The following is a 15,978-nucleotide window of genomic DNA, read 5'->3' on the forward strand; positions in this document are numbered from 1 at the left end:
AAAGTATCGTTAAGCCTCAAATTATGGGACAACAAACATGCATTGTTTTGTGGTGCAGTTAATTAAAAAAGTATGCCCAGTCATACTTTGTCATTGTACTTTTCTTAAAATTCATGTTAAAATCTCGTCTCATTCTCATGGACCCAATCTTGTGCATCGTCTCGTCATGTGACACCCCTATTACACCACTATCTTTTGTAAGAAAACACAGTGGGCAAACTACTCTAGTGTTAAATTCAAATACTATTGTACTACTATTAGTTTTTCACGTAGTTTCATGGGCTAGATTCTGTATTTGAGGAAATTAATCAATGCCTGAGTTTGGGATGGAATTAGTTCTACAGGTTCACAGGTCCACTATCATGTACGCCAACCCATCTACAGTCTTGGCCAAAAGTTTTGAGAAAGACACAAGTGTTGATTTTCACAAAGTTTTCTGCTTTCTGTTTTTGATCTTTTTGTCACTTAAAGTCACTTTTGCCTTTGGAAAGGACATTGTTTGTAACTGTTCTGGGATGGCTGGGAGAAGTTGCTTTTGGAGGTTGTTTTGGTACCAGTCTTTATCAAAATTGTGAATGAGCCCCTCCCTTGGCTGAGAAGCAACCCCACACATGAATGGTCGCAGGGTGGTTTACTGCTGGTCTGACACAGGACTGACAATAGCGCTCACCTTTTCTTCTCTCTACAAGCTTTTTTCTGAATCCCCCAGACAATCAGAAAGGGGGTTAATCAGAGAAAATGATTTTATTCCAGTCCCCAGCAGTCCAATACCTGTACCTTTTGCAGATACCGGTCTGTCCTTGATGTTTTTCCTGGAGAGAAGTGGCTTGTTTGCTCCCGTCTTGACACCTGGTCATCTTCCAAAAGTCTTCTCCTCACTGTGTGAGCAGATGCACTCACCTGCTACTATTCCTGAGCAAGTGCTGGTGGTGCCCCCGGTCCCGCAGCTAAATCAACTTTCGGACACAGTCCAGACACTTGGTGGACTTTCTTGGGTGCCCTGAAGCCTTCTTCACAGTAATTGAACCTCTCTCCTTGAAGTTCTTGATGATCTGATAAATGGTTGGTGCAGGTGCAATCTTACTAGCAGCAATATCCTTGCCCGTGAAGCCATTTTAGTGCTAAGCAATGATGACTGTACGTGTTTGCTTGCAGGCAACTACGGTCAACACATTTCAAGCACCACCCTCCTTTTAAAGCTTCCTCAATCAGGATGACAGAGTCATCTCCAGCCTTTGTACTTGTCAACACTCTCACCCATGTTAACCGGAGAATCACTAACATGATGTCAGCTGGTCCTTTTGTGGCACGGCTGAAATGCAGTGAAAATGTTTTTTGGGGGTTAAGTTAATTTTCATGACAAAGAAGGACTTTGCAATTAAATTGGCATTTATCTTATCACTCTTCATAACATTCTGGAGTATATGCAGATTGCCATCATAAAAACTGAGGCAGCAGACTTGGTGAATATTAACATTTGTGTCATTCCCCCAAACTTTTGGCCATGACTGTAAGGTGGGTTGAAACTGGACTTTTTGGAACGTAAAAGGATTTGAGGAATGGAGAACTACAACCAGGTCAGCAGAGCTAACCATACCTGCTCCCCTTTGGCGGGCAAGGTCTGACACTTGAGCTTTTCTTTATATCGAATGCTCAGCTGCTCCTGTTGCTGTGTGCGTCTCTAAACCGGGACAGACAGCAAATATCCAATTGCTTGATTAAGTACGATTGTTCCATGAGTAACGAATACCAGAAATGTGATAATGTAACTACTGATGGGATCACTTACAGGAGGTATAAGTCTAGTTCAATGTAGCACACCACACGACACATGGTTAGTTGATCAGTCTTTGGGGAGGGTTAGGCTTTAAGGAGGAGGATAAGGTCCCCTTTTTACCTTTCTCCACGCTGGGACGGGTGCCAGCCGCACTGGCTCAAGGGGTTTGGGCGGGGAGGGGGGCAAAAGGCAGTCCAGATTGGGTAGAGAATCCCCCTTTGTGGTTGTACAAAGAAGAGGGGCATCGACAGTGGTCAGCAATGGAGCAAAAAAAAAGCATGCAAGCCATCATGGTGAGGAGAGAACAGGAGAGACAAACAGGAACAAAGATGTGACTGATGGATGGCTGAATGCAACATACAGTAGGTGTTCAAAACTAAGATGAAAATAAGGCGAATAAACTTTCAGACATTCTGTGTGCTTTTGTTTTATGGTAGTATAGCATATATAGTATGTATTATATATCATGGCTGCAAAATAACCATGAAGCCAAAGAAAGTTGCAAATTGTAGCTGTGGTGTTGCAGGGTCACGACAGTAAAAGGCTTTCTCGCGCATGCATGTGATTGCATCAGTAAACAAAGTTGTGAGAGCACACGAGTGCTGACACTTTGATAAATTAGGTGAGAACATTACTGTATTCAAGAAAGACATCTAATAGTTTCTCATTACATTTGAACTTGATGCTATTAAAATAATGTTATTTTTCCATCCTAACATTATGTTATTCTTGTAAATTTATAACTTTTTCCTCATTCGATTACAACTTTTTTTTCATCATATTTTGACTGTATTCATGTAAAATTACTGCATCACCACAAAAGCTTGAACACACCTTTAGAAGAATAAAAAAAACACATCTGTGTAACTTCAGCGAGAAAAACATGGCGACCATCAACCAAAACATGCTTGCAGGCGCACAGGCATGATTTAGCCTTGTCACTGATCATTTGTATTATAATTATAAAACGTTGCTTCGAGGATATCAAGATTACATGTAATATTGCAAGCATTCCAAAGCATTTTTAAGCACAACCCACAGGGGGCGCCACAAATTTCATGTACACCCGATGAGGTGTCCTGCTTGTTTCACATTTAGAGCCAAATTCAGTGAACACATGACAACTGATTCCATTCCAGCAGTCAAAAATCGAACTTCATAAATATTCAATGCACTCATAACAATGGTCGCCCTATTTCATTTAGCTGCTAATATTCAAAATAATGCAACACTTTGTCATGGGCAGCTACACAAGGAGGCACAGTAACACTTGTGTTGACATACATGATGTATTCTACAACAGCAACAGTTGAGAGTTGTCTTTTTCTGCTTCAACAAAGACCCCCAGTGTTGTTATAAACCTCTCGTCCTCACTAATGCGCAAAGCTGTGCAAAGCAATTCAGCCCTCCGAGCCCAGACAGCACGGTGAGGTCGCCTACATGGAACGGGAACAATAGTCCGCCTGACTAACATCCATTCTGGAGTGCATCCCATTAATATAAAAGCCAACGTCTCATTGGTTGGGCAAAATGTTACGCATCAAATGAAAAACCTGAGCAAATCCAAGCAGAGGTTGCATACCTGTCGTTTGAGTCCTGACGCCTGAGCGGGAGCATTCTCCTCAAACTTGGCAAGCAGCTGGGTAGCCATGACCTTGACTTTATTGTTGTTCCCCACAGCAGCAGGATCCACTTTCCGCTCTGACAACAGAGTCGGTACAGTGGCCTGTTTGTCATCACGACCAGCCTTGGATGCTTCCTCCTGAGGAAACATTTTTTTAATTGTTTTATCTCCATAAAGGATTAGACCCTTAGAAATGTCTTAGTGATTTAATAACTAGATTTGCATGAACATTCTTCTAGTGCCCTAACCCAGAGGTGTCCAAAGTGCAGTGTGGGGGGCCATTTGTGGACCACGGCTGTTGTTTTATAGGCCCTCGGCACATTCTATAACTATAATTTAACAACAGCCCTAATTTTACATGAATAAAGTCAAAATCTTAAGAACAAAACCTTAAGAAAAAAGAAAAGAAGAATTGATAATTTATGAGAATAAGGTCATTTTAGGAGCATAAAGTTGAAATATTCGAGAAAAAATGATTTTTTTTAAGTCTTAATATTATGAGAGAAAACAATGAATAATGTTTTTGGAAAAAACAGCTAATTTTAATTTTAAAAACAGCAGAAAAAAATTTAAATTTGACAAGAATAATGTCAAAATATTCAGAGAAAAAAATATGCAATTTTATGAGAACAAACACAATATTATGTCGAAATATAATAAATAAAATTAAGTTACGGAAAAAAAATATACTATTATGGGAGTAAAGTCAGAATATTATGAAAAGAACATGTACGAAGCTTATTTAAGAAGAAAGTTCAAATATTTGGAAAATGAAAAAAAAAAAGCAAAAATGGGAAAAAAGCCACGACTGAAGTCCATAAAAATCTCAAAGATGAAATGCAGTTTGTTCTTGAAAAACATGTACAGGTATATAACTTCTTAGCATATACACGTGTTGGTTTACAAAATATCAAAGTGACCCTTGTATCCTTTCATTTTTCACTATGTGGCTCTCAGTGGAAAAAGGTTTGGACACCCTTGCTCTAAACTCATTTCTCTCTTGTTTGTCTGCAGCAAAAATGGATCAAGTCACCTCTTCAGACTGGCTGGTTTTCCTTCTCTTCCCCAAACCGTCCACTCCCTTCTCCTTTTTGTCCTGATGATGAATTACAAAATGTTATTGCAACCACATATTTCAGTTAGAGACTATCGAATGTTCGGACTCTGACCTTGGGGTTACGCTTCCTTGAGATTGCTATGCTCTGGCCAAGCTTGCTGAGGAAAGAGATGGGCGATTTGGTGCTTGCCATCAGAGCAGCCTTGTCCTCTGGACTCAGATTTTGATTATCTAAACAGACAAAAATAAAAGATAACGAGGATGATAAAGCTAAATTGTTTGTTATGACACCGGGTAAAGTATGCACTGAATGCCTGGCACACCAGTACAACAGCTCTGTATGACGTCTCTCACCTCCAGGTGGCACTGTGTCCTTGAACATCTCATAGAACTGGCTGAGGTACATGACCATTGAAAGCTTGTCAGGCTCCACAACAGAAGACATCTCCTTGCCGGTCATGCAGGGTGAGATGCCAAATTCCCTCTCCGCCACGTCAAAACCCAACTGGTTGTTCTTTTCCTGGTCTCGCTCGTCCAGAGAGTCAAAGTCACTGAGGGCAGCAAAAGTGAAAATGAGACTAAGACAACAATAGGATTTGAACAGAAACATTAAGGAGCAGAAACACTGAAGGGTATGATTACAAACTTGGAGGTAGTAAATGTACCCTCACCAACAAAATAAGTCTACAGGCAATATTGTATACTCTATCTCTACAATAGCCAATAGTACATTGTTTCTGTGTGTCACAATTTCAAGCAAATTTCAGATCAACAGTCTACCAAAACTAAATATTAAATAAACAATTTTGCAAAAGAAAAAAAAAATCCTAAATTAAAGCCTGGAAAGACCTTCGAGTGTTGACCTTAGACCAGGGGTATCCAAAGTGAAGCCCGAAGGGCCATTTGCGATCCACAACTGTTTTTTTAATCGGCTTGCAGCACATTCTAAAAATTTTATTTGACAGGAAAACTAAAAAAAAAAAGCAACAACAGGAAAAATTGAAAAAAATCAGCAGTAATTTTACAAGAAGAAAATCAAAGTTTTTTTTATATATATAATTTTCTTTGTTGTGTTTAAAAAAAAAAAAGAAAAAAGCTTTGTTCTTTATTATTTATTTATTTAGTATTGTCATCATTATTATTGTTATATATATATATATATATATATATATATAATTTTTTTTTCTTCTTTCTTTTTTTGGGGGGGAGGGCTATCTTACCGTTATCTATTATGTATTATTCTGACTATCACTGAAAACATGACATGGAATGCGGGAAGTGAACAACATGTACTGTACAAGATGTAGATTGGAAGGGGGGTAGGATTAAATAAGCTTTGCTTCTTCCTACTCCTTTTGGACATGTGGAAATGTGAAAAAAAAATGACTCATGAGATGTATTCCATTGTAACCTTCATGTTCAAATAAATTAAACCAAACCAAACCAAACCAAAATATTAAGAGAAAAACGTAATCTAATGAGGAAAACGTCATAATTTTACGAGAATAACGTTGCAATATTATGAGGAAAAATAACATCCTTTTAGTAGCATAAAGTTGAAATATTAAAAATAAAAATAAAGATGCTGGAGATGTTGTAATATTACGTGAAACAAAACAATGAATAAAGTTGTAATTATTGGAAAATTGAGCTGTCAATAAAGTTACAAAAAAAGTACAAGAATAACATCAAAATATTATGACAATAAAGTCATAATTATGGGAAGAAAATTTACAACAAGAAAGTTGAAAGAGTTGGAAAACATAAAAGACAACAGCAGAAATGGAAAAAACAGATGTAGTTTTACAAGAATAAAGTCACAGTATCAAAGAGAAAAAAAGTCACATTCCAGAGAGAAAAAATGTAATTTTAATTGAATAAACTTGTAATATCTAAATATTTCTAACTTCTAACAAACAAAACAAAATAAAGGTATAATTTTTTTTTTTGTTAGGTTGGGAAAAAAGTCAAAATGTTATGGGTGTAAAGTCAATATTACAAAAACAAAATTTACAAAGATTATTTAAGAAGAACTTTGAAATATTTGGCAAATTCAGAAAACAGCAAATACTGAAAAAAAAGAACAAAGCGTGAATTTGATACTAAAATAGGCTTTTTCCCACTTCTACCACAAAGCTTTGTTGAAATATATATAACTTCTTAGCATATCTACATGTGTTGCTTTAAAAACATTTCAAAGTGGCTTGCATCCTTTTATTTTTTACTATTTGGCCCTTGCTGGAAAACATTTGGACAAACATTTCTGGATGCCCCAAACAATCAGAAAGGGGATTCATCTGAGGAAATGGTTTTACCCCAGTCATCAGGAGTCCAATACCTTTATCTTTTGCAGAATGCTAGTCCCTGAAGTTTTTCCTGGAGAGAAGTGGCTTCTACAAGTATGTGCCCTTCTTGACACCAAGCCTGCTTCCAAAATCTTCACCTCACTGTGCGCGCAGGTGCACTCACACCTGCCTGCAACTTTGGAAGACAGTCCAGACACTTGCCAGACTTTGGCTTCACAACAACTGAACCTCTCTCCTTGAAATTCTTTATGATCTGATGAATGGTTGGGTTTAGGAGCCATCCGGCAAGATCCTAGTCTGTGAAGCCCTTTTTGTACTAAGCAATGATGACTGCACATTTCCTTGCAGGTAACCATGGTTAACAGAGAAAAAAAAACAAAGATTTCAAGCACCGGCCCCCTTGTTAAAGCTTCCAGTCTGTTATTCTCACTCATTCAGGATGGAAAACCTATTGTAGCTATTGACAGTTAAGTCTCGTTCTAGTCGCTTCTGGGTGTGGGGAATCCAGGTGATAACACGCTCCAATAATGCAATGTCCAGACGGATGATTACGTTGGAATTATTATTGTGTTTATCGTATATGTATATGTCTTGTCAACGCTCTAACCTATGTTAGTTAACCAGAGAATCACTAACATGATGTCAGCTGGTCCTTTTGTGGCAGGGCTGAAATGCAGTGGAAATATCTTTGGGGATTAAGTTCATTTTCATGACAAAGAGGGACTTTGCAATTAATTGCCATTCATCTTCATAACATTCTGGAGTACAGTCAAACCTGTCTTAGCGGCCACCTTTATAGAACGGCCACCTGCCTATAGCAGCCACTGAAAAATCCCCCGCAGCAAATTTATATGTTATAGACCCTGTGTATAGCAGTCACCTGTCTAACGCAGCCAGCGGCCACCCATTTTGTCCCCTTTCGTCAATATTTGACTGCATATAGCGGCCAAATTACCAACTCAAGTAGAAGCTTCATGCACAAAAAAGTTTTGTTTTTCAATGAATGAAGCCGTCGTGTGTAGACTTTAATTACTGAGTCCTAGCTCAGTCACAATCATTCACAAGATCCACACAAACTGTCAGTTGTTCCACATAAAAAAGTCTTCTTTTGAGCTTGCTATTTCCTGGTCAAACATGTAACTTTAAGAGCATTTGCACCAAAACATTACCGCAAAGTAGGCTGGGAACAGGACGTGCTCCCAGCGACGCTACAATAAAAAAAAAAAAACATACGCCAGCATGCATGCGGCAGCGGGAGCAAAACTGAGTTCGGTTGTACTTAATTGAAGTATTTTAGAATGTACTCACGTTGTTTTTCATCAATCCTCATCCACAAATCCATCAAAGTCCTCATCTTCTGTATTCGACACAAACAAAGCCGTCTTCTTTTCCGTTCGCTACTAGTCTGTTAACTTGTCAGTGTTATTCAGCTCCGAAGCAAAGAAGGAAACTTATCCTGTTTCTTCTGCCAACTTTATTTCTTGAACGCGGCCACCAGACAGCAGCTCAGAACACACACACATCTCTCAGCATCGTCTCTCCTTCCTGCTTGCCCACAAGTCAAAGGTTAAACAAGCCCCACTACATAGCTGTCCAGCCAATGCCTGTAAGAAATGACACCGTTTATTTCCTGGTGTGCACTGGTCAATACTGTAATGCCGCTTGTTGTGGGGAAGGAGAGACTCACGTCGCCGATGCACTTTAATGGCTTTATTAACAGCGGAGAACACTGCAGGACTTTACATCCACGCCAACATAAACACACTTCCCAACTCCCTCCAAACTCACAGCTAGCACTGAGCCGAGCTCTCCTGCTCGGGACGCCCACTGTCACTTCCCGTCACTTCCACTCTGCCGTATAAAAAGTAAAATATAAAAAACAAGCGTAAGACATTACTAGCACAGCTTTGTTCTGTGGGTCGTGGATATATTCTATCAGTTATTATTAAGCCTCAAGCTTCCTTTTAGTAAGTAAAAACCTTGGCTATGATTGCACTACATTGTCATGTAGACCTACAAAGTACACTTGAAAGAACAAGAGGTGAATAAATGTATTGAAACTGATGAGGGGTAGGATTAAATAAGCTTTGCTTCTTCCTACTCCTTTTTGGACATGTAGAACTGTGAATTGTACTATGTGATGTGCTACTGTTTGACTCATGCATGTTCAGGATTAAAACCATGAACCATGATGATAATAACAAGCCTAGTAGTGTTGTACAACTTTTATCCGCAGTCCGCAGTGCCCTCTACTGGTCAACATTATTATTACAATTCTTCTCCCCCCCCCCCCCCCCTTTTTTTTTTTCTTTTTTTCCTCTACTGGTCAACATTCAAACTGGACGCCAACCTGTCTATAGAGGCCACCTGTCTATAGCGGCCACTTTTGCAGACTCCCTCTAGTGGCCGCTATAGACAAGTTTGACTGTATATGCAAATTGCCATCATAAAACCGGAGGCAGCAGACTTTGTGAAAATGGATATTGGTGCCGCTCTCAAAACATTTGGCCATGACATTGTTGCAAAAAGATTTGTATGCAAAGCACCAAGTATATATGAAGGACAAGCAAAATGGGTGAGAGACTGTTTACTGTAAATGTCATTGCTGGAAGATGCAAAGGAATTCCATTACTCAGCAATTACCTAACCGAGTCCATTTAAAAACATTAGTGCATTCCATCAAGCGCAGACTGTACTCTTTCCAACCTCTTTCAAAGTGCCTTTTCACATGTGTACATTTAAACATCCTCCACCCTCCCCCTTCAAGCAGCTGTTACACCACTAATAGCTCACAATGTTAACTGCCATGTTGCCTCAAGAGGTCATCAAACTGCATTATGGCTATGGTGCATGTATACGTGTGTGTGCCTGTGTGTATGTGAGCGGATAAGGGGAAGGCACCCTCCTCGAGGGCCCCGAGGAGTCCATTACATGCAGTATCTGTCACCTCATTAACAGTGATACACAACACAAAAGGCAACGCCCCACACCCAGACACTAAACAGCGCATGCAAGCAAGAAACATTAACACATCAGGCCAGTCATTCCAAACAACACTTTAACCCCTAAGACACGCTGGTTAAAGTGCATAGTTTGGAGGCTTTCGCAAATGTACACACTGCGAGCTAAGCTGTTGTCTTTGAGGTATGGGTTGTACGTGTGCTCTTCGGATACTCACATGAGATCTGGCCTGTATCGATGAATGAGCGCACACAGGGCCAGGCCGCTCTTCCATGACATGGTGAGGTCTTTCACGCTAACATTTCGATATCCTTCCGTTTGTCTCTGGCACCAGTTGAGAAGTTTACTGGATCGAGCGATGGATTCTGAAGAGGCAGGAAGAGAAAAAACAAGGGGTAAAATATAAAACAGAACCGCTTTTGGACAGCATGTACACTATATGGGAAAAAAATATTTGGACACACACATTATTCAATCCTAACAATCTCAATCATGATTTGGAGTCAACAAAAACAATTATATGCATGCAACTTGAAAGGAGACGTTAACCCAGAGGTGTCCTAAGGGTGTCCTATGGGAAGAAAAAAAATAAAATAAAACAGCTGCAATTTTATGAGAATAAAGTCAAAATATTAGAGAGACAAATTGTAATCTATCAAAAAAAAATCAGCAGTTTTACGGGAATAAACTTGTAATAGATAATGAGGATAAATAATGTCATTTTAGTTGCATAGGGTTCAACAGGGTTTTTTTTTATAAAAAGGTGTAATTTAAATTATTAGAAACAAAACAAATGAAATGTATGTTGGGGAAAAATAATATTCTGGGAATGAAGTCAAAATACTATAGGAACAAAAACAATTTTAGTAAGTAAATTTCAATGAAGAATGTTGAAAAAGTTGAAAAATTAAATGCAATGCAATAATTTTACAAGAATAAAGTAAAAATATTAACAGAAAGGTTGTATTTGAATGACCAAAAAAAGGCGCAATTTTACGACAATAAACTTGTAAAGTTATGAGGAAAAATATGTAATTTTAGCAGCACAGAGTTGCAATATTGTAAAAAAAAAAAAAAAAAAAAAGTTAAACAAAAAAAAAAATAATAAAGTTGTACGTTTTGGAAAATTAGATTGAGGAAAAAGTTATAATAGTATGGGAATAAAGTCATAAAAATACGAGAAAAAAATTACAGAGATTATTTAAGTAGAAAGTTGAAATGGGGGGGGGGTGGGGGGGGGGGGGTGTTAAAAAAGAGCAAAGGCCGGAGTTGATACTAATAATAGGCTTTTCCACCTATATCATAAATCTGCTATGTAGTGTTTTTCTTGAAATGTATATGACTTCTTAGCATAGCTAAATTTTAAAAAATGTCAAAGTGGCCCATGCATCCTTTCATTTTTGAGTATGTGGCATGAATGCCAAGTATGGACACCCCTGCATTAGCCAGACCCTCATCCAACACATCAAAAAAAAGCTCTCAATTCCCACAAACATACTTCAATTTACGTAAAAATAAATAAATAAAGCTAGGTGTCCCAATACTTTTATCCATATAATGTCTCTCTGCTGGACAGTCTCCATCAGGCTGAGGCTGTGCAGGGACTCGTAAAGGTTTATCATCCATGACTCCATCATCCGTGTTAGTACCAGTATAAACCAGTTCATAAGGAAGCGTAATGAGCCATGAAGGGTCACTTGTTTACTGCCATAAACACGGCATGGGATGCAAAGAGTGGTTAGGAGAGGATGCGAGTAAGTGCTGTTTATGATGAGCTTTATTTTAACCGGTCACGTTAGTACACGCAAAGGTTTTATGTTTCATCATTTAACAATACTCATATACGAGTAGAAAACCACACATTTGTTAAAACTATTAGAAATCTCTGCAGAGCAACACCATGCATTCAGGTTTTGTGTTACCTTGCAACTGCTTGTCAAGCAGGCAATTGTCTATAGTGGAAATAGTCCAGGGTTACTTTGCATCAGCAAAAATCCTTCACTAATGAATTACGAACCCTAAAGTGGAACACATACAGAACATAGAAAATAATACAAACCATTCCTGGCCAACTTTGGTGTTGATGAGTTGATCACATTCTCTATTTCTATGCGCATCTCCGTGGACTCTCCCGTGTCCATGAGATGCCGTACCTGGAAATGATTTCATTCGCAATTATTTCACACATCAGTTATTAATTATCTGTACTACACACAAAAATATATCATTTGTGTTCAGTCCCACTAGAGCAGGGGTGCCCAAACTTTTTCCAGCCAAGGCCACATAGTGAAAAATGAAAAGAAGCAAGAGCCACTTCGATATTTTGTACACAGATATGCTAAGAAGTTATATTGTATATAGTGTATACAGTACAGTAAGAACATATACTGTATATGTCATTAACAAAACTGCATTTCAGCTTTGAGATCGAGAAGAAATGACACAGTTTTCCCCATAATATTACAAGTTTATTCTAGTAAAATTGTGATATTTTTGTCTTTCAATTATTTTAAAGTTTTTTCCTCTTGGTAACTTGATTTTATTCTCTTAAAATTACAGCTGTTTTTTCCCCATTTCTGCTGTTTTTTCTTTTTAACTACTTCAACTTGTCATTTGTACATTTTTTTCCACTCGTAATTATGACTTAATTCCCAAATTTGCATTTATTCTTATAATATTAAAACTTTTTCCGCAACCTATTCTCCAAAAATTACAACTTCATTAATTTCTCATATTACATCTTTAAAATAATAATAATAATTTTTGCTTAATATTTCAACTCTATGCTACGAAAAACTAAAAATGCATTATTTTCCCCTAACAATACAAGTTTGTCTCGTAAGATTGCGACTTTTTATCTAGTTTAAATACAACTTTTTCTCTTAATATTTTGACTTTATTCTTGGAAAATTTCTGCTGTTACTTCTTTTTTTTTTAAATACAATTTTTCGAGTGTTACAGTTTTCTTCTCATAATATTATGACTTTATTCCCATAATATTTTAACTTCACTCATGTATTATTAACTTTTTCATTCTTCCTCATATTACTTTTTTAAATGTCTTGTTTCTTTAATATTTCAATTCTTCTTTATGCTATTAAAATGTCATTATTTTTCCTCAGAATATTGCAAAATTATAATTTAAAATTATAATTTAAATACTAAAATACAAATATATTTAAAAAATTATCAAAAGATTAAAACTTTTTTCTCATTATATTTTGACTTTATTCTCGTAAAATGTCTGCTGTTTTACTACTCCTGCTGTTGCTTTTTTAATATAATTTTCCAAGTATTTCAGCTTTCTTCTTGTAAATTTTCTTCTCATAATATTACAACTTACTTTAAAAATTGTCTTTTTTCTTCAATATTTCAACTATATGCTACTAAAATGACATTACTTTTCCTCAGAATATTGTGAAATTTCGAGTTTTTTTCGCACAAAATTACAACTATTTTGCTTAATATTTTGACTTTATTCTTATAAAATTACTGCTGATTTTTCAATATATATATATTTTTTTAAGTTTTATATTTTTATAATGCGCCGTGGGCCGCACTTTGGACACCCCTGAACTAGCTTGTGCAGATCAACAGAATTTTGTGGCGTTATAGTACATTTGCTGATGAAACTCACCTGGCTGGGTTTGAGGAAATTCAGGCTGACATTGGGGTAACGTGTGGTCGGATCCACGCTGTACTGACTGAAGTTCTTGCTGACATTTTCTGGCGTTGTCTGGGGCAGTAGACGGTAAATACTCTCCCTGAGCCAAGAGGAGATGTTTCAAAACAACAAGTCAACTTGATTACTAATCCAACGCGTGGATTAGTTCAAGTAAGTACTAATGATGGAATCAGACTGGGAAACCATATTAACTCTGTTATGTAAGACTTGACACACGGCTACTGCAGAGTCACATTCCGATACGATTCTCTTATCCTATTAGCAATAACAAAGGTGTGACTGATGCTTGAAATCACAGAGGTACATTTCCTCGTAAACCACTCTAAGATTAAGGGGGTGTGCCTGAAGAGCAATGATATGCGTGTGTGTGTGTGTGTGTGTGTGTGTGTGTGTGTGCGTGCGTGCAGCTGCGTGTTCCTACTGTACAAGTGTTTGAATGCAAGCGCAAGAGCATGTCAGACCGAGTTTGGTGTGGCTCCATCAGTGTTTCCACACACTCACCTCTCAGCCAGAACCTCTGCTGGAGTTTTTCCCTGAGCCCAACTCTTCACCATCCATCCTGAGTCCATGGCTGCCAGGAAACCACGGGCAATGCCAGTACCCATCGGCCAAAAGGGCTGGAGACAACAACACATTAAAAAACGCCGATATGGCCACGGAAAAGCAAAGAATGTAAAAATATGCAAAATATGCAGTCTCTCACCTCCAATAGGCTGTCTCCCACCAGCGCCACCAGCAGATTGTGGCCATTGCGCTGACGCACCATGGCAGCGTTCTCCGAAGCGTACATGCAGGTGAAGTCAAACATGGCGACATCAGGCTGGCCGTAGTGGTTAATGGCAAAATCCAGTGTGGGCAGCTGGTGGTTGGTTGAGAAATCTGCAGCCTCGCGGGCGTAAGACAAAAGGGCGACCTGGTCCACATTTGCTCTGGACAGCAGCAGCTCTGTGTCTGCATAGTCCTGTAGGACAAAAAAAAAAAAAAACTACTGACGTCTGTATTATAATGTGTACAAAAAAGCAGACAAGGCCGTGAACACACAATGATTACGTATTAATAGTGGGTAAGATGATGATTATTCTGATCATGCTATATCTGATATGGCAATATATCACTGCTCTACCTTTAGATCAAGGGTGCCCAAACTTCCACCGAGGACCACATGCTGAAAAATGAAATGATTCATCGGCCACTTTCAGCTTTGCGATGTAGGTGAAAAAGTATATGATTAGTATGAACTTCATTGTTCTTTTTTTCCCATGTTTTAATTTTACAAATATTTAAAAGTTTCATCTTAAATAATCTTTGTAAATATTTTGACTTTGTTCCCATAATATCATTTTTTCCCAAAACCAAATCTTCCAAAAATTACAACTTTTGTTTCTCACAATATTATGACTTAAAAAAAAAAAAAAAAAAATATATATATATATATATATATATATATATATATATATATACACACACACACACACACACACACACATTTCAACTCTATGCTACTAAAATCACATTATTTTTCCTCATAATATTACGGGTTCATTCTTGTAAAATTGCGACTTTTTTCTCTGAATCTTTTTACTTAATTCTCATAAAACAGCTAAAGGTGTTTTTTTACTTTCTTCTTCTAACTTTTCTTCTCGTAATGATTTTATTCCCAGAATATATTTACTTTAGTCCGATAATATGCATTTTTCTGCACCTTAATTTTCTAAAAATTACAAATTTACTTGATTTTTTGGTTTCTCATAATATTATTGCTTTTACAAAATGATGTATTTTTTCTTTAATATATTTCAACTTTATGCAGCTAAAATGACATTATTTTTCTCATAAAATTACAACTTTTATTTCTTAATATTTTGAGTTTATTATTTGAAAATTACTGCTGATTTTGCAATTTTTTGCTGGTTTTTTTTGTGCGTTTTCTTTTTTTTATATTTTTAGAATGTGCCACGAGCCAATAAAAGAAAAACAAGTAACACCCAAACAATTGCCTGGACACCCCTGTTTTACTTATCAACCCCTGCGTGGCCAAAAGGCCTGAACGTTCGCGTGCGGGGTGAACTCGGTTCCTCACAAGTCTCTCCAGCATGCAGCATCAAATCGCTGCACGCTTTGGGAGTGACATGTTTTCATAGGGGGCGGTGAGAGGCACATTCTTAGGGCTTCAAGCTCTCAGGGTGTATAATGCCCGGCTGGTGCTGGCGAGGGTATACAGCACAAGAGCAAGACAGTGGAGGTTCTGATTGAATCATGTGGACTCTTGTGCCAACACTTCTCCCTTTCCTTGCAGCAGAGGAGAGTGATTGTTTCTAACTTTGTGTTGCAACAAGTTATGCCACTCTTTGAGTGGTTTTGCATTTGTATATCATGTTTTTATAACCTGTTTATATTCTTCTGGCATCGGCGCCGTTACACACCTCAAACTAAATTGTAAATTGTTATTTTAAGACAAGTTTAAGGTGGATTCATGACAGGGGTGTCCAAAGTGCGGCCCAGGGGCCATTTGGAGTTTTTTCATTGGGCCGCGACACATTAAAAAAATATAACCAAAAAAATCATCAT

General features: G+C 37.7%; 1 protein-coding gene across 2 annotated transcripts in view; it reads right to left on the reverse strand.

The window, feature by feature from the left end:
* Nucleotides 1-15,978, reverse strand: part of mical3a (microtubule associated monooxygenase, calponin and LIM domain containing 3a) — a 112,627-nt gene that overhangs the window by 49,704 nt on the left and 46,945 nt on the right. Inside the window, exons 10-21 of one of the 2 annotated variants that reach the window (XM_054777877.1) lie at nucleotides 14,114-14,371; nucleotides 13,912-14,027; nucleotides 13,363-13,489; nucleotides 11,785-11,878; nucleotides 11,648-11,677; nucleotides 9,943-10,090; nucleotides 4,813-5,009; nucleotides 4,571-4,689; nucleotides 4,435-4,497; nucleotides 3,360-3,539; nucleotides 1,898-1,993; nucleotides 1,598-1,681 (exon numbers count right to left, since the gene is read on the reverse strand). In XM_054777877.1, coding sequence (XP_054633852.1) covers nucleotides 1,598-1,681; nucleotides 1,898-1,993; nucleotides 3,360-3,539; nucleotides 4,435-4,497; nucleotides 4,571-4,689; nucleotides 4,813-5,009; nucleotides 9,943-10,090; nucleotides 11,648-11,677; nucleotides 11,785-11,878; nucleotides 13,363-13,489; nucleotides 13,912-14,027; nucleotides 14,114-14,371 — 1,512 coding nt within the window. The remainder of the gene's footprint in view (nucleotides 1-1,597; nucleotides 1,682-1,897; nucleotides 1,994-3,359; nucleotides 3,540-4,434; nucleotides 4,498-4,570; nucleotides 4,690-4,812; nucleotides 5,010-9,942; nucleotides 10,091-11,647; nucleotides 11,678-11,784; nucleotides 11,879-13,362; nucleotides 13,490-13,911; nucleotides 14,028-14,113; nucleotides 14,372-15,978) is intronic. The other variant, XM_054777878.1, reaches the window with a different exon arrangement.

The sequence above is a fragment of the Dunckerocampus dactyliophorus genome, chromosome 5 (genome assembly GCF_027744805.1).
Source record: "Dunckerocampus dactyliophorus isolate RoL2022-P2 chromosome 5, RoL_Ddac_1.1, whole genome shotgun sequence".
Classification (NCBI taxonomy): domain Eukaryota; kingdom Metazoa; phylum Chordata; class Actinopteri; order Syngnathiformes; family Syngnathidae; genus Dunckerocampus; species Dunckerocampus dactyliophorus.